Source organism: Panthera pardus, unplaced genomic scaffold (assembly GCF_024362965.1).
Source record: "Panthera pardus isolate Hobbes unplaced genomic scaffold, ASM2436296v1 HiC_scaffold_1, whole genome shotgun sequence".
Taxonomy (NCBI): domain Eukaryota; kingdom Metazoa; phylum Chordata; class Mammalia; order Carnivora; family Felidae; genus Panthera; species Panthera pardus.
The window spans coordinates 54,802,077-54,821,283 of NW_026526654.1; the positions used below are offsets into that span (position 1 = coordinate 54,802,077).

The 19,207-nt window shown below is 35.3% G+C and overlaps 1 protein-coding gene across 6 annotated transcripts in view; it reads right to left on the bottom strand.

The window, feature by feature from the left end:
• The window catches only part of TDRD3 (tudor domain containing 3), a 160,360-nt gene that overhangs the window by 50,330 nt on the left and 90,823 nt on the right, over nt 1-19,207 (bottom strand). For all 6 annotated transcript variants that reach the window (XM_019415595.2, XM_019415596.2, XM_019415591.2 and 3 more), the window contains 3 exons: nt 13,886-14,026; nt 10,961-11,117; nt 10,159-10,284 (listed from right to left, as the gene is read on the bottom strand). In XM_019415595.2, the coding sequence (XP_019271140.2) occupies nt 10,159-10,284; nt 10,961-11,117; nt 13,886-14,026 (424 nt within the window). The remainder of the gene's footprint in view (nt 1-10,158; nt 10,285-10,960; nt 11,118-13,885; nt 14,027-19,207) is intronic.

Here is a 19,207-nt window from a genome sequence, read left to right on the forward strand (position 1 = left end):
TAGTATTTTCCAGGATCATGACTATAATTTTAGACTCCACATTATCTTTGTAACACATTTCTTGCAAATTTCACAGAAAACTATAGCAAAACAAAAATGAGAACTTTCACAATTTGAAGCCAAAATATGCTAGTGATATTTAAAGGTACTTTATTTTTAGGGGCAAAAAATGAAAATAAGGAGAATTTTTAGAGAGAAGAAGCAAAGGAATGTCCATTTATGGGCTAGAATACTATTTTTAAAAAGCCACAGTACCCCACTGCAACAGGTTACCTACTGATACAGAAAATGATTCCGGTAGAATAGCTGAAACTGAGAGTAATCCTCCAACAAGTGAAACAAAATAAACTTAAGTCATTAAAGGTATTTGCTACAAAAATATGGTCTCAACTGATTAGTACATGAACTCACACCATAAATGAAGCATAACACCTTCTAATATTCCTAGATCTATATTTCAGCCATTTTATACATAATTGTCAACTAATTTTCTCAATGATACAAATCAGGGCTATTTGTGTAAAATGTCTTTAGATGTTGTATATATTCTGCAATAATCACAAAACTCTTCGGCTCTGAAAATTAGTCTATCAGCTCAAAATCTGTATACTTTGTTTCCTCAATAAAAACAAAAACAAAAACAAAAACAAAAACCTTTCCTCTACAAATTTATTCTGAATGAGTTCTGATTTAGATTACAAAATATAAGAACAGGGACTATATCTTATGCCTTGTAGGTACATACAAATACAAGTACTTATTAAATGATTATGTTTTCCAAATACTGTAAAAATAAAATGTAAACTTTAAAAAATATTATGTGATAGGCAGGAAGAGAAATCACCCATCATCTCAAGCATTTAGCTTCACTTTTTCATGCGATATTAAATGTGTTCTCTCTTATCACTCTCTTCAAAATCATCATTTTAATATCCATATAACAATTATCTGCTGGATATCCTTAGCTTATCTTTCAATCCTACCACTTCACTAGCACTATTTTTGTCAAGGTCTTCAATCAGTGGTGTGCTGGACCCAATGTGAACATTGTATAAGACCTAACATTAAATTTTCAGAAAATCTGGAAGCTGATTGTTAAACTATTGATTGCCTGAGATCAGCCACAGTGGAAATATTTACACCACAGAAATGAGGAAAAGCTAAAGAACGGGCATTCCCTCACCCCCGCCTCTTCTCCCACAGCCTGCTGTTAACATTCACCTGTGTGCTATTTATGCTATGTAAACTCAATGGACACTTTTCATCTTGTCTCTCACTCACTCTCATACTCCTCCTACTTCTTTCAGCTCTTTTCTCAGTTTCCTTTGCTGGCTCCTCCACCTCTACTTGATCTCTAAACACAACTGCTTGCTTGATGTCTCTCCTTGGTTTTTAAAAATTGGCGTATCTTAAAATTAAACTGTCGGTTGCTCTTTCCCCAAAAAACCCAACAGATGTTTAGAAATGGGGCATGGTAGAAAGAGTTCTGAGTTGGGAATCAGACAGACAGAGGTCCAAATTCCAGATCTTTAGTTCTTATGGGTAATATGTTTTATCTCCAAGCCTATAACTTACCTGTCAAATGGAAATAACAATGTATCTTTTGCATTTGCAGATGATTAAACGATTTATGAATTAATAGTATGCAAAGCACCTAGAACAGTTCCCAGCATATAGTAGATGTTCAATAAAGGCACATATTTTATTTTATGGTCATTAAATGCTTAAATGAATGGACCATTAATTGAGGAGGAGGAAAACAGAAGAATGGCAAAAATGAAAAAGAGGCTCACTTGTCCTAGTATTCTGAGCAAAGCTGTATCTCTTCTATAGATCTAAGCACCAAAGAAAATTAATTATATGTCATAACTGATAGCATGGTTAACATATTTAAAAAATATGTATGCCACATAATTTGATTTCTGTACATTTGTCTGAAAAAAATAATCATCAATATGTAAATTTAACCAAATTTAACTAAAAGACTATTTTGGAAGGTTATTGTTATAAGCAAAATTTGGAAACTTTCAAATTACTAACTGCATTAATGGAATTATAATCGATTACTATGCAGCCATTAAAAATCATGCTGACACAAATATATAATTACATAGAAATAGAGTTATATTTTATTGTTGGGACAAAATGCAGGTTATTTAAGTATGATCTCAAACAGAAACAAAAACAGAATATGGTGATGAGACCATGGGCCATTTTCCTTTTCTTTTGTTAACTATATTTTTAATTTTTTCTAAATTTATCAGGTAACACAGATACAACAGGAAATAATACACTTCTGTGGTACGTGATCAAAGAATTTATTAACCTCAATTCTTAGCTCCTATTTTTAAAATGCCCTTCTAAGACATGTTTTAAAAAGTGCATTTCGAATTTTTGGTAAACTGATTTTAACCAACTTTCTATATATTTCCTTTAAAAATTTTCACTAAAATTATCCCTAAATCCACATACAATTTTTGTATATAATTATCAAATTCAAATAACTACTAAATTCACATTTATAATCAGGACATTACATGTGCAGCACTGCAGAATATTTTCACAGTATTTTCATTTGAGAATTCCACAGATTACATGAGACATTCAACACTTTGTTACAGAATAGGTTTTGTATTAGATGATTTTGCCCAATTGTAGGCTGATGTACATTTTCTGAACACGCTTAACTTAGGCTAGGCTAAACTATGATGTTCAGTGTATACACCTTAGGCTAGGTGTATTAAATGTGTTTTGAAAATGATATTTTCAACTTACGATGGGTTTACTAGTAAGTAACCCTATCTTAAGTCAAGGAAGATCTCTACTTGGGCAATCCTTTCTTGAGGAAACCCTTCTCAAGAACATGTAGCCTAACACATACACAGTCTCTTTTCTTGACTTAGTTTCCTGCTTTTCTAATTGAACTATTACCATTATATCACATATCCTTCCTACACCTCCTTTTCTTCAGTCTTTAAAATTTGAGCTATAAATCTATAAGCCAAACTATTTAAGCTGACTTGAAACCTGATTAAAAGAAAATAAAACAAGACCAAAAAAGACACCTAACAACTATCAAAAGCATGCAACTTCATGTCAATTACCCATCAACCACCAATATTATATCTGCCAACATCTAAATATATTATTTACAACTGAATATTATGCAGAATTTGAAATTAGGCAGTAATGTTAACCACGTAAATACTACTTCTCACATAACCCACAGGAAATAGAGTAATAGAACACCACAAAAACAGTATGCGTAGCAGAGTCTGAATATTATTCTGACAATGAGAAGAGATAATAGAGTATTTTAAGCAAGGGGGTAGTGGGATTAAGTTTGTGTTTTGAAAGATCGCTGACCACAATATGGAGAATGGGATGATAAGGTTCTGCAAGGAGTCAGGGGCGGGGTGGTGAAGGCCTGGAGTAGAGCAGTGGGGGTGGAGATGAGGAGGTGATGAGTGAAGGAGGCTGTTGCTACTGTTGCTAATCATGGAGATGATGGTAGTGGTGCTGGTGGAAGAACTACCGCTATGTGGAGGCTTAAGTGTCAAGCACTGTGCTTAGCATTTTATGCGCCATATCTACTTTGATATTCTCAACAACCCGACAGCTAGGTGCTGTTACTATTCCCCCATTTCCCAATAAAGATGTTAAGGTTTAAGAGGTTATGTAACCTTCCCAAAGACATACAACTAATAAATACAAAAGTTGTAATTTAACTTAGTAGTAGAATCAGTTGTACTTCTCTATTCCAGCATCTTGTCAATTCTCTCCTTCTTTTGGGAATAGAATCCTGCTTTCCAGGGGAAGGTAGTGGTGGGAACTATTCCTTCCTCCTTATATATAATACTGATGAAATCAATTATATCAGTTAATCAATTAAGATGTCCTGTGTTTTTCCGACTAAGGGGACAGAAGGCCTTTTTCTATCTGACCTCCTAGATATGAGGACCATTTCCCTGTTTCTGACAAATATATTTTTTTATTACCTTTCATCTCATATCTGACACCAATGGTTGTGCAAGTCTTCTGGGTTTCTGTCCTAGCCACTCCACATACAACAATGCCAATATCATTGGTGGAACTCAGTTGAACTTGGGTAACCAATAATTATGCAATGATACTTATCTTTCCCCGCCAAATATTTACTTGCAAAATGGAGTCTTTCTACCTGCGTATCTTTATACGTCATTATGCCCCCTTATATGTTGGCCTTATGCTACACCTGGAGCTACCTGGATCAATTATTGTTACCACATGGAGACAGTCTGCCAGTATACAAAAAAAGCAGACTTCAGAGGCAGAACAATTTTCCAGTTATTGAGGCAAAAAAAATTTTTCTTTGTATTTCTCTGGCTTACATCTGAAAGCAAACTAATTTATAAGTTGGTGCCAGAAAATAGGGTGATACAAGTGACAGAACCTCAAATGTAAAACTTGTTTAGCAAAAAAAAGAGTGCTGGATCGTGAGAGTCTCCGCATCCCCTAACAGGAAGTTTGAACTCCTCACTGTGCAGTAAAATTGTAGTCTATGGTCTTGAAACTGAGACCAACTAATGAAGGAAGCTGATGCTGTTAAAGAAAGTAGAAGGTGTTGGGTACTTCCTAGTTCCTTCAGTATGCCCTACAAGAAAGACACAAGCTGGCAAGTTCGAAAGCAGAAGGGGCACAGATATAACTAGGTAAGAGGTGCTTTTCTCAATTATTACCAATAAGCCAAAAAGGCAGAAATAGATAATTGTGCTTCTTGAGGAATTACAGAACTCCATGAACATTTATAAATGTTAGATGAGTTCTTAGTTCCTATATTTGTTTAATTTAAATCTTATCCTTTTCATAAAAATATCTCTATTTGGTGGAATATGTTCTTCATATTCTTCCAAGTGTTTACTCAACATATGAGTAAGTTATATTCTTTATTCTGCTTTCTACAATTCTGATGCAAGATATGAAGAAACATAAATAAAATCGATAACAATTACAGGATAGGCTATACAAAAGAGGGAATAATAGATAAATATAAATGTAAGACAGTTACTCTGTCCACTCTTCTCACCATGTCTTTTGTTCCCCATTCAGAACAAATTAAGGTTTTCCTGGTCTTATTTAGATGTAGAAAATTAAAACAGTAAAGTTATTGTCTCAGGGTATTCCTACTCCCATCTCTGGCCAACCTAAGCTTCCAAATAATTGAATGAATCAAACCTATCCTTTCCATCTCAAGTTGAAATTTAAAACACATATTCCCAATGGACATTGATTTAAGTGGTAGTTATGTATAACAAGGTGATATATTGATAAAGTATATGATGGCACAAAGTATATGATTTTTGAAAGTTGGCTTCATAATCTAGTCACCAATTATAATACCTAGTCTGTAAAACGAAATTTAAAAAAATCTCTATATAAGAACCTTTTGGACACAATCTTATCACAAGGTGGTCAGTTAAATGTTCCCAAGTTGACACCAAGTCATCACATATCACAGAGAAATACTTTAATTAGTGATTACTCTCAGAAAACAATGTAATGCAGCTTCATTTTTTTCAGAATACTGATAAAAATGTCAACTAGAATTATGTTTGATTCCAATTTAAAGATACAACAAAAAGTTAATGTTAAGAGAAAATCTCTCTAAAAAAAGTACATGTGATGATCAATGACCTCTGATGGAAGTTTTAAAAAATTAGAATAAAAAATGATAGCCCGCTTTTAGACAAAAATATATGATATAATGTGGAAGTAAAAGTGTTACTAACATGCCTTAAATTTGTCAGAAGCTCATTCTTAAAGGATGCATTTTTTTTTTTCCAGAAGCCTGACACATTACACAGGATCTGATATGATAATAACAAGTCCATCCAGGCATACATTTGTTTACTCAGCCAAAAGATGATTTCTAGAGTATTAACATTAAACAAAATCCTCAGACAGATCATATGATACAAAACATAGAAGCAAGAAAGATTTGATTATTCAGCTAAACTAGAAACAAAAATTTAAAAACCCCAAATATATGTATCACTGAATAATGATTATTTCTTTATAATCAATCTGGGACTATAACAGACCCACATGATGACACCAATGTTTTGAACATTAAAATTATAAGATGCTAACGTTTTTCATTAGCTATCCATAAGGCATCAACCATTAAACATTATGGAGACTCCATCCTGAAAAGCCTTCTAGGTTTTCCTTCGGAAAATGGACATTTTCTCCCATCAATGAAGTGTTAATTTTAGAACATAGGATTTATGGAACAATGACCAAATTCTAAGAGAAGACCAACACGGAGACTCAATTTTATGACAGTAAAAAGTTATTTCAGGTTTTATTTTCAATTTAAAAAAACCCATAAAACCATAAAATGAGCAGAAAAACAATTCAGTTGTTTGCCTTATCCATTTATTTTACTATGAACCCCGGCTCACCTAAGAAAACTGTAGTAGTATAGAGTGGGTTAGCAAGAGAAAGAATAATGGTGAGGGCAACCACATACAGAGCACTCACATCTATTCCATCACCTTCATTGTAATAGGATTACATGAGGGCAGAGACAGGACAATATGAGAAACATCTACAAGCACAATAATCTTCAGGATATATATGTATCATTTTATTGTCCAGCTGTTTGTGGTCATGTGTTATAATCAATCTGTTACGAATGTTGTCAACATCATCAAAGAAAAAGTTTAGGGTCAGAAGAGCTGCTACTGACAGAATCAGGTTCTGGTCAAACATTTAAAACAATGAAATATTAAACCAAACGGTATTTTCAAGTCTGCCTGATTAAAGTATATTCTAGTCATTCAAAATAACTAGTTGGTCTTATTTTGGCACTAAAACTTTGAAAGAAAGCATTAAATATTATAGATTACAAGCATACCTCATTTTATTGTGCTTCACAGATACTACATTTTTTATAAATTGAAGGTCTGGGGCAACCCTGTGTCCAACAAGTCTATTGGTGTCATTTTTTCCAACAGCACCACTCACTTCATGTCTGTCACATTTTGGTAATATTATTATTTAATATTTCAAATATTGTTATGGTGATCTATCATCAGTGATTATGACTTTCTGAAAGCTCAGATGATGGTTAGCACTTTTTAGCACTAAAGTGTTTTTTAATCAAGGTATGTACATTGTTTTATAGGCATAATGCAGTTGCATATTTAATAGTCTACAGTATAAAGTAAACATAACTTCTATATGCGTTGAAAAATTTTAAAAATCATTTGACCCACTTTATTGCGATATTTACTTTATTACAATATATGCTTTATTCTGGTGGTCTGGAACTGAGCCTCTAATGTCTCCAAGGTGTGCCTGTACAAATATAAATCATGTCTGATTACTGTATTCGAAACAGCCTCTGCTAAGCCTTTATATGCTGTTCAGTGTGGTTTATACTAAGTAAATGATAAAGTCCTTTTTAATAAGTATTTCTGTGTCTCTTTAGTTTGCGGTTTCTTCTGTCTCACAAAGTAGACAGTAAGCTTCTTTGGGGTAAGAGCTACGAGATCCCTGTATTTCCCCCAAATGTTTTGAAAGAGCTAGTTTATTATATTCTGTATCCCCACCACTTACCATAGACCTGGTACAAATAAATACTACATAAAATACATCTACAGAATGAAGAATTCCTCGGAGCCCATATAATGCAGTCTCACTTCAGTCTCAATCCCATGTTCCCCCTTGCAGACACAAAAAAATTTTTTTGCCTGAAAGCACCGAACAAACTCCATTGTTCTCATAGTAAAGTTTCACAGCCATCACAGTTTTGCACTGCCATCTACATGAAATAAAAACTCCTTAGGACAAAATGTTCTTGATCCATCCCCAGCTTACCACTTCTATCTCTGGCCCTCTGGCCTCACCTCTCCCACACTGTCCCAAAGATAGGGAACTGGTGATCTGATGCCTCCAAGCCTGGATGCCCAGAGCTTCCTCTACTTGGCCTGTCCTTGATCCAATATTCCTCTGCACACGTGTCTGAAGGTCAGATTATATACCTTGTAAAAGCCAAGGATCTGGAATATTATTATTATAAAGTCCATATTTTTTCTCACATGCTAACAGATTCTGTGTCATATTAATAGCAGTGTCATAAATAAAACACATCTACTAAAACAATACCCTATATTACCAGAAGTCTTCATAAACTTCTGTCTCCTCAGAAGACACTGACGTTTGTTTGTGAGTGTAGTATCCAGGTCATGTATCTTAATTAACTTTCATACCTTTTTCCAAATGGAATGCTAATATCATTTCATTTTGTTGGTATAGAATATGTTCTGTGAGAACTGAAGCATTATAGGCACATAGGTCACAGCAAAATTAGTATCTCAGTCTCAACCTCATTATGATTTAGGAGATACTGCAGGAGTCAAAAGCAAATGTAGGGAGACAGAAAGGTAAAAGAAAATCACCAAAGTTCTGATTGGGAGAGTATAAAGGAAGTTGGGACAAAAATATCAGAAAGGCAGAGATTTGAAGAAGCAGTAGAGATTCTCTTGCTGGCTTTACAGAAGGAAACAAACATGATGTGAACTGCCTACAGAGGCGATCAGGTGGCAAGAACTCGAGAGCTTCCAGGAGCTAAAAGCACTCCCCAGGCAACATCAAGCAAGAAAATGGGACTTTGGTCTTAATCTACAAGGAACTGAATTTTGCTAACAACCAGTGAGCTTAGGAGAGAACCTCAAGCCTCAGCCAAGGTCATAGCCCCAACTGAAATCTTGATTTCAGGATGTGAGATCTTCAGCAAAGGTCCCAACTAAGTTTGCCTGGACTCCTGACCCACAGAAACCATGAGATAAATTTGCATTGTTTTAAGCCACCAAATTTGTGGTAATCTATTAAACAGCAATGGAAAACCAATACATTATGTTTTACAACCCAGAAAACATTGCTGTTAAATGTGTGCTTACAAATCTCACCTATATCAAACACTTTTTCAAAATACATTGCCTTTTCTATATAATCTAGCAATGAGCTTCCATTTTCATGAAATCTGGACATTTCAAATTTGTTATCATAGCATTTTATCTCCAACCTTTTTTTTTTTTTTTAATTAAAAATATATCTGAAAGAGAAAACTGAATTTAAAAGTATATCTCCCTGGGGCACCTGGGTGACTCACTTGGTTAAGCATCCAACTCTGATTTCAGCTCAGGTCATGATCTCACAGTTGTGGATCTAGCCCTGCACTGGGCTCAGCACAGAGTACTAAGCCTGCTTGGGATTCTCTCTCACTCTCTCTCTCTCCCTTTTTCTGTCCTTCCCCTGCTTGTGCTCATGCTCGCTCTCTTAAATAAATAATAAATTTAAAGGAAAAAGGGTATTTTCCTAATGTTTTGGACTCATATTTTTAAAAATATACTATTTTAGAAAATACTTATCCCATGCTTAGAAAAAAGATACACATTTAACATTCTTTATCTTTTCAGTATTTATGTTAATCACTAAAATATGTCCTATTAAGGAATACATCATATTATGGGAGCATATTCACTCATTGTGTGAATATTTCCATAAAATATGTAATATGTGGAGAAAGAATAGATAGGCCAATTTCACAAAGTGTTATATAAAATTATATAATAATAAATTCTCCAACATAACAATCAGTTTTCATAGCTAAATCTGTTATCTAGTGAAGTTGGGGGAAAGATCTTGGCAATACTACCTATTACAGCGTTAGAGGGCAAAATAAGCTGCCTTTTGTATTTTCAGACTGTAACAATCAAAAATTTTGTTCTGTACTTCTGTTAAACAGTAAATTTGTAATTTAAAAATTTTAATTTTTAACACCCAGATAGAAGTTTGTATTGTCAGTTCTTTTATTAAACTTTTTTTGGTGCAATTCCAAAGTTTGGTCTTTTTAAAAGAAATCTACGTTAGGGGCGCCTGAGTGGCTCAGTCTGTTAAGCGTCCAACTCTTGATTTTGGCTCAGGTCATGATCTCACAGTTCGTGAGTTTGAGCACCGTGTTGGGCTCTGTGCTGACGGTGCAGACCCTGCTTGGGATTCTCTCTCTGCCCCTCCCCAGTAGTCACTCACTGTCTCTCTCTCTCTCTCTCAAAATTAATAAACATTACAAGAACAAACAAAAAAAAGGCAATCTACTTTAAGGTAGCCTACCTTCCACACTCAAAGTCCCCATTTTAGACTCCAGGAAATCAAATAACGTGCTTGGAGCTGACGGCCTTGCATTTCCCAGCTCCTCCTCTTCTTCAGATCTTATTCTCCCCCTGCCTTTTCCCTTACCTGAAGAAGTAAAGCAAGACATGTTTATTGTACGTGCAAAAACAAAAGGAGAAAATACACCAAAACAGAATCATCAGTCACCTCAAGTATGATTTTGTATGTCTTTCTTTTCATATTTTTCTGTATATTCTGCATCTTTTAAATGAATAAGTTTTTAAAATGATTATATCAACTAGTACCTTTAGTCCTCTAAATGATCTATCTGGAAATTTGAATTTGTTCATGTAAATTATCTTTTAAGAGAAAAAAAATCATTCTTATAAAATTTTTCTTTAACCACTAATCCTTTAAAAGAATATAGGATTAAGACTTGAATGACCAAAGAATAACACTAAATAAAAGTCACGTTCTTGATAATTTTTAAAAGTCTGCAGACTAGTCACTTATACAAGGGGCATAGTTCTAAAAATAATTAACAGAACAACTCATTTCATATTATATTTTCTCTATTACTTATAACAACCCTGTTAAGTAAGGTATTATTAGACCTACTTTACATAAAGATGAAGACAGAGAGACTTGGAGGAACTTGCACAAGTCTCTGTGATGCCCTAACTGGTGCTCCTTCCTCTTACCACAAAGAGTAAATGAAGTTATACTGTCCCCCCGCCCAGCAACAAAACCTCAGCCAGAAATGCAAACAATACTATCTGTCACATGGCTTAATGAACTCTACCTCTCAGAGGTGGACCTGTAACAGGTTTGTGTTTATTGCTGTTAAGAAGTACATTCAGCGCTGCTTCTAAGTTGTTGCCATTATCCATAAGAGCTTGCCTTGATGCTTCTTTACTGAAGCCCATTTCCGTTATGTGTTTCAGAGCCTTCTCATCAACCTGTAAGAAATTAAGAGCAAAGCTACGCTAATGGCCAATAAATAAGCAAGGTATACGTTTTTAAGTATATGTATAGTTTCTTTTTTTTTTTTTTCTTAAGTTTATTTATTTTGAGAGACAGAGTAAGTGGAAGACGGGCAGAGAGAGAGGGAGAGAGAGAATCCCAGGCAGGGATTGGAGCCCAATGCGGGGCTCAAACTCACAAACTGTGAGATCATTATCTGATCCAAGAGTCGGACACTTAACTGACTGAGCCACCCAGGTACCCCTATGTATACTGTTTTTAAATTAAAAATTACATTCATGGTTATAGAAAAAATGCCATACTAATACAACATCCACTTGCTGTTTGTTCATACCAATAGTCGAGGAAAATTCTGTATGATATGTGGGGTTGTACCTCAAGTACTCTCTGACTTAACAACTATCATTACAAAAGAGTGAATGAATGAATGAAAGAAAGGAAAAGAAAGAAAATCATATATGTCAGAAAGAAGCTTCTGAAAATAATACAGTGAAAACTATCTAATGAAAACTTTTCTTGCTTAATATTTCACTTCTCCAAAACTGCAAAGTATAAAATGAAGCTAACAAAAAGGTGCTATCTCAGTAGTTTTATTTTTTTTACTCTCTGTTCCAGTATTCTTTCTATACTCATTAGCAATACTATCTATGATGCTGTGATAGCCTGTACCTCAAATAGGAAAATCTACCTTAAAATGCCATAAACCAAAATCTCCTTGAAAAATCTAGAGCTGAGTAGAATTCAAGAACTTTTTAAGTAACATAAACATATCCCATAAAGAAATTTCTTGATGGTACCCCATAGGTCCCTTATCCTCTTTTTTTCTTCACTCTTTTCTCTTTCCGCATCTTACACTGGGTAATTTCAATTGCCCAGTATCAAAGTTCACCGATTTTTTTCTCTGCCTGTTCCAGTCTGATGTTGAATCTGCTAATTTTTCATTTCAGTTACTGTACTTTTCTGCTCCAGAAATTCTATTTGGTTTCTTTTTTTTTATAATCTCTCTTTACTGATATTCCCCACTTGTTCATATATTGTTCTCTTGATTTCTCTTTGTTCTTTGTCAACAGTTCCCTTCAGACGTTTGAGCATATTTAAGATAGTGCATTTAAAGTCTTTGTTTAGTCAGTCCAATGCCTGCGCTTCTTCAGGGAAAGTTCCTGTCAATTTCTTTTTTTTTCCCTAAGTGGGTTGTACTTTGCTGTTTTTTGGTAGGCTTTGTAATTTTTTTTTGTTGAGAACTGGACATTTTGAATACTATAATGGCAGTAATTTTGAAAATCAGATTCTCCCTCCTCCTCAGGGATTGCTATTGTTACTTGATGAAAGCTGCTGTTGTAAGTTTGTGTAGTGACTTTTCCAAACTTTCTTTGCAAGGATTATATTCCTTGTGATATGTGATCACTGAAGTCTCTGTTCCGTTATCCTCTTTCTTCATTACTCACTATTCTGGATCCTCAAGTATTTGACTACCAGCCTTCAGAATTCTAAAACCGTTGTTTCAGAGAGTACTTGTCACCTAAACAGTTGTTTGGGTGGAGAGGCCAATTCCTGGAGCTCTCGACTCCACCATCTTTGCAATGTCACTCCCTTCATATGTTTAATCCTTGCCACAACCCCAAACTGCTGGTCTCTGATGTTCTATGGCAAGACATCCCCAGAGAAGTATTCTCAATTTACTGAAGTTTGAAAGCTTCTTGAGTTAGGGACCATATTTTTTCAGTTCGCTGTATCTACTCTAACCTGAAACTGACTTTTGTAAAAGTCCATGAAATGGTACTATGTTCAAGGAAGAGACAGCCTGGCCCATAGTTCTCCTTGGGCAATGACTGATTTAGAAGTGGAAATGTGACCTATCTCTAGTCATTAAGACATAAATGGAACTTTCTGGAGATTTCAGAAAATATTTTCTAGTCTGATAAAATAGACCTACACCCTTTCCTTCCTGCCTTTGAACTTTTTGTGTGAAGACTTAATACACAAAGAGTCCTGTAACCCTGAGAAGAAAGCCAAAAAATCACAGAGATGCTCACCAGAGCTCCAACATTGTTATACTGCTGGATTTATCAACCTTTGTAACCATCTACTTCTGAATTTCTAGTTATGTGAAATAATAAATCCCTATTATTTAAGTCAGTCTTAGTATCCCCTACTCTACAGATAAAAGCACCTAAAGTCATTCAACTTCTAAAGGCAGAGGAAAAAGAATTCTTGTCAGTTCTCTCATGTATGAGAACACTGCAGCATACCAGAAATAACTTTGACTCCTATCATTTATCTTAAAAATCCAAGTATATTTTGCAAATGAGACCAGAATACACATTTACTTGTTCTAATACATTTTTCCCAAAGAGCGAAACAAAACAAAACAAAATCACTTTACAGAAAATTTGAGAAGGATATGGAGAAGGGAAGGGAAAGGATGTTCCTGAGGCATCATCTTATACAAAATAATCTCCATTAAATGTCCTCTATTAAATGTGATGGCTTTTCATCAAGCTATTCCAAAAGACATAATTCAGACATTAGAAATTTAAGTACGATGGAGGTTTTAAGTAAATTATCTTTCAAACGATCCAGATGCTCCATGATTAGTGACAATTCTTAATGAAAACCTTCTTAAGAGTTGTAAAGTTCATTCATAACGCACTGAATAAAGCCAGGAGTGGTTGTGAGAAAGGACAGAAAAAGCATCCAGGTAAGGCAGAACACATTAACTCTGTGGTTGATTCTTTGGCCTTACCAGTTCTCTGTAGACACCCTCATGTTTCCCCTCCGGCTTGGCTGACTTTTCTTTTTGTAAGATTTCTCTAGTTCGGTTCCCAGCAGCACTCATGTTGAGGTTACTTCTAGCACCACCACCACCACCTCCAAATGTCTTGGTCTTTAAGCAAGTGAAAGACAAAGAGATGTAGGTAAGTAACATGGAAAGATAGTTCTCAAGACTAGTCTGCAACCAAAAACATCTGGCAAAACAAGTAACGAAACGCTTCTCAGTTATGCTAACTACTGGCCATCATCTCGTCTTTCCACAAGTCCGGGTGAAGCAATAAAAAATTTACAAAATTAGCATCGTTAAGTCTTCAAGGCAAGTCATCAGAATAAACTGAAGTAGACAACAACATAGAAGAAAATACAATAATATTAGCATTATGGAGTTCAGGTGTTAAAATAATTCTACGGCACGATACGCGACTGATAAATCACGAGAGCTGGGTTATAAACCCAGATACGTAGCAAGTCTATTTTTAGCAAGGCACTCAACATGTCTAGGAGTCAGTTACATTATGTCCATGATCCAATAATATGATTATTTATACAAACTTAAAAAGTAAACAAATAATGTGAATTTTAACACTGGATTAAAATTCTCATCGCTAACTTACTATTTACATTAATTACATAATATGCTATCTTACTAATTATGTATAGAAAACTTTAAAGCCTTTATTTCTTATTTTGTTTGAATTATTTCAATAATTATGTCACATATATCACATTTGAAAATCTGCTCTGATCTCATTTTCATCAAAACTATTATAGAGACAAGAATGTAAAGGACATTAGTCATAAAGATACAAATTCATGATTGAAAAGTAACCCACTGCTGTTACTTGTACAGTATCAAATTAAATATGTGGTCATACAGCATCTTTAGAGCTCTAATAGATCCAATAAAAGAGGAAGAAGTCAAGACTTGATTTTTATTAGTGATAATAATAAATATTTTTACATGTGTTTTAAAATTATTACAGTAAGAAAACATCCTAGATATAAATTTATGAGATACTGGGAAATTATTTTCAATCTGATGAAAATATAAAGAAACAGAACCTGAGAAATAGAAAAATGATAGTAGATAAGCATTAACCAGACAACGTATAAAATATCTATTATGTAGTTGATACACCACCACAATATTTAAATTTTATTTAAACCAAAATTAAAACCACACCTTCAAAGACCAAAGGTGCATTAAGTAGATTCATTCAATTTTTGGTTTATGCAATAGATTTGGAAGTTTGGAAGGTCATCACTTAAATAACCTCATGATTTTAAATAGGCATCCATATATGCTTACAACTTCCAAATGCATCTCTTCCAAAGCTCACTTTTCCAATTATACTCTTCTGTCTCACTGCCTATGAAGCCACATGATGTCTGACAGGCACACTTCAACATTACTATGTTCAAAACAGAATACCAAATCTTTATCCTCAAACCTGTTCCACTATAGTCTTCTCTAATTCAAAGTAAGAAACTCTAACCTGCCCATTTCTTAGGGCAAAACCCTTGGAATCATTCATGATACCTCCCTCATGTACCACATTCAATATCTCAGAAACTGTGATAGTTCTACTTTCAAAATTCCGGAATCTGACCACTTCACACCACCTATGCAACTGCCATCTTCATCCAAGCTACCATCATTTTTCCCCTCCCTGGATCATTCAATAATTTCCTAACTTGTTTGGTTCAATCTTCTTCTCTACAATCTACTCTGGACATAGCAGCCAGAATTAGCTTTTTATTTATTTTTTTTAATGTTTATTTATTTATTTATTTATTTTGAGAGAGTGAGAGTGTGCACAAGAGGGGGAGGAGCAAAGAGAGAGGGAGAGAGAACCCCAAGCAGGCTCTGCGCTGCCAGGGCAAAGACTGACACAGGGCTCAATCTCACGAACCGTGACTTAACCGGCTGAGCCACCCAGGCGCCCCCCCCCAATTAGCTTTTTTAAATGTAGGTCAGTTGATGTTTCTGTTGTGCTGAACACCTCTAAAGGCTCTCATTTCTCTCTGAATAAAGACCAGTTTTTTAAACATGGCTCACAGAGCCATATATAAGCTGACCTACATTATCACCATTGACTTTATGGTCTACTTCTTGTTTCTTTGTTCTCTCTGCTTCCTCCGGCTACCTTCCTTTTCTTTGAACACATACTCCTGCTTTAGAGCCTTTGTAAAGACTTTTCTTTCTTAGGTAACCACATAGCTAATTCTCTTACCTCCTTCAAGTCTTAGCTCAAATCTCATCATCTTGGGACCTAATCAAATCACTCTATTTAAAACTGAAATCTGAAACTTACTTATTTAGCATGTTTATATTATTTAGTGTCCTTACTAGAATGTAAACTACACAAAAAGAATTCTTAATTTCTGACCATCCTATGTTAAAGTGCACCCCATCCCCAACCAGTACTCCCAACTCCCTAACCTACTTTATTCTTTTTCTTCCTATAGAGCTTATTGATTTCTAACTTCCCATACAACTTACATATAAATAGTCTTCTCCTTTACTAAAATATAAGCTTGATAAGGGCAGGGATCTTTTGTCTATTTTGTTCATTGACTTAACATAAGCATTTATTTTTTTAATTTAAAAAAAACAATTTTTTTGTCTGTGTTTATTTATTTTTTAGGGGGGGGGGTAGCGCACATGCAAGCAGGGGAGGGGCTGAGAGAGAGGGAGACACAGATTCTGAAGCAGGCTCCAGGCTCCAAACTGTCAGCACAGAGCCCGACGTGGGGCTTGTACTCATGAACTACGAGATCATGACCTCAGCTGAAGTCGGTGCTTAGCCGACTGAGCCACTCAGGTGCCCCTAGTTTTTACATTTTTTAAAAGTTTATTGATTTATTTTGAGAAAGAGAGAGATCCAGAAAGAAAGAGCATGAGCAGGGGAGGGGCAGAGAGCGAGAATCCCAAACAGGCTCTGCACTATCAGCCTGATGTGGGGCTTGACTTCACGAATCAAGAGATCATGACCTGAGCTGAGATCAAGAGTCAGATGCTTAACCACCTGAGCCACCCAGGGACTCTTAATCTAAGCATTTAGAACACTTCTTCGCATACAGATTTTCATAAGATTGCTGAATAAACAAATAACGGAAAAAATATATGAAAATCATGGCTTCATCATGTGCACTAAATTCCACCAAATCCACATAATTGTTTGAATGGATGATCATAAAACATCTTTCTAAAACAATTGCGCTCTTATGATTTTGCTCTTCAGACATTTATTTTTTTAAGTTTATTTATTTATTTTGAGAGAGAGAGAGCACAAGAGCAAGTGGGGGGAGAGAAGAGAGACAGAGAGAGAGAGAATCTCAAGCAGGCTCTGTGCTGTCAGCACAGAGGCCGATGTTGGACTCAAACTCACAAACTGTGAGATCATGACCTGAGCCAAAGTCAAGAGTCAGATGCTTAACTGACTGAGCCACCCAGGTGCTCCACTGTTCAGGCATTTAGATTAAATATAAATCTGTGCTTGTGTGCTTGTGTGTGTGTGTGTGTGTGTGTGTGTGTACTTACCTATAGAGACAGATCTATAGATATAAGGATAATCTATAATACACATAGGTTTAGTCCTAAATTTGCCATTGGGTAACACTGGGCAAGTTCGGGTAGTTTTGAACCACCATCAGTTCTCTCATATATAAACTGAGTAGTTTTAAGTTTGCTTTGGAAAGCTAGGATTCTTTATTTATCAAATATTTATACAAAATACAATGTGATCAATTATGGCTTTAAAAAATGAAGCATATTACAGTTTAACTATATTCTAGAAAATAGCCATACCCTGCATCAAAGTTTTGGAAGGAAAGTTTGTGTGAGAAAAATGTGCATCAAAAGAACAACTTTCCTATAATCATTAAGAAATTGATATATATCCCATATACTCTTTTTAAATTCCATAATTTTAACAGCCTTTTAGGAAAAAAGAAATATATTTTATGTAAACTACGCAAAATGCATTAATTTCAGAAGCATGAAAAACGATTTTTAAAAGCATGTACCTTAGAACATAAAAGACACTAAGGAATGGCAATAGTCACATTTACGGAGAGCTTTCAGTGAAGGAAATTTTGAACTGTGCCACATGCAGCGTATTAATGTTTTAAAGATTATCAGTTTAATTCTAACAGCAACCATATGAAGTGGGTGCCGTTATTATCCCCTTTGCAAAGATGAAGAAAAATCAGGTACGAAAAACTAAGTAACTCATCGAAGGCTGTCAGCAGGATACACTTCCAGGCTGCCTGACTCCAGAGCTTGTGCTCTTGGATCAGACTGATGACGGAAAGACACTGCAGGAAGAACAATCAAAATTCAATAAATCTCTTACTTATACTTCAAAATTAAATAGGAAAGCAGTTGTTAGCTAAGCTTTATTACTGGTTTTAAATAAAGGAAAGTATTCTAATCTCACTGGTTAAGAGAAGGAGAGTCTGTCTAAGCAACTAATTCATGAACTTAAATTTCTTCTCAAAGTCTAAAATGAATAACTAACTAGAGAAAACACCTATTTCAAATGAGCAAGAAATTTTAAATAATTAAAAGAAAACCATTTGGCTGTTAAGAGAACATGATGGATTGTGTGGGGGGGGGGGGGGAGGGGGGAGCGGGCATAAATGTACAGGATCCAAAGAAAAAAATTATTTTTTACTAAGTGGATTGAAGAATGAAAACTAACAAAAATGTTAATACTAAGCCATGATTTATCCTCTGATCAATCTTTTTTTTTATTTTATTTATTTATTTATTTTAACGTTTTATTTATTTTTGAGACAGAGAGAGACAGAGCATGAGCAGGGGAGGGTCAGAGAGAGAGCGAGACACAGAATCCAAAACAGGTTCCAGGCTCCAAGCTGTCAGCCCAGAGCCCGACGCGGGGCTCAAACTCACGGACCGCGAGATCATGACCTGAGCCGAAGTCGGACGCCCAACTGACTGAGCCACCCAGGAGCCCCACATCTTTTTTTTTTAAATGTTTATTTATTTTTGAGAGAGAGAGAAGTAAGAAATTCATGCATGCACATGAGCAGGGGAGGGAGAGAGAGAGGAAGACACAGAATCTGAAGCAGACTCCAGGCTCTGAGCTGCAGCGCAGAGCCCCGACACGGGGCTTGAACCTGCGAACCGTGAGATCATGACCTGAGTCAAAGTCAGATGCTTAACCCACTGAGCCCCCCAGGCGCCCCTCTTCTGATCTCTTTACTTGCATTCCTCACAGGTGGTATCTAGCCCAACTAACAACAGAAAATCCTCTGCCATCATGAA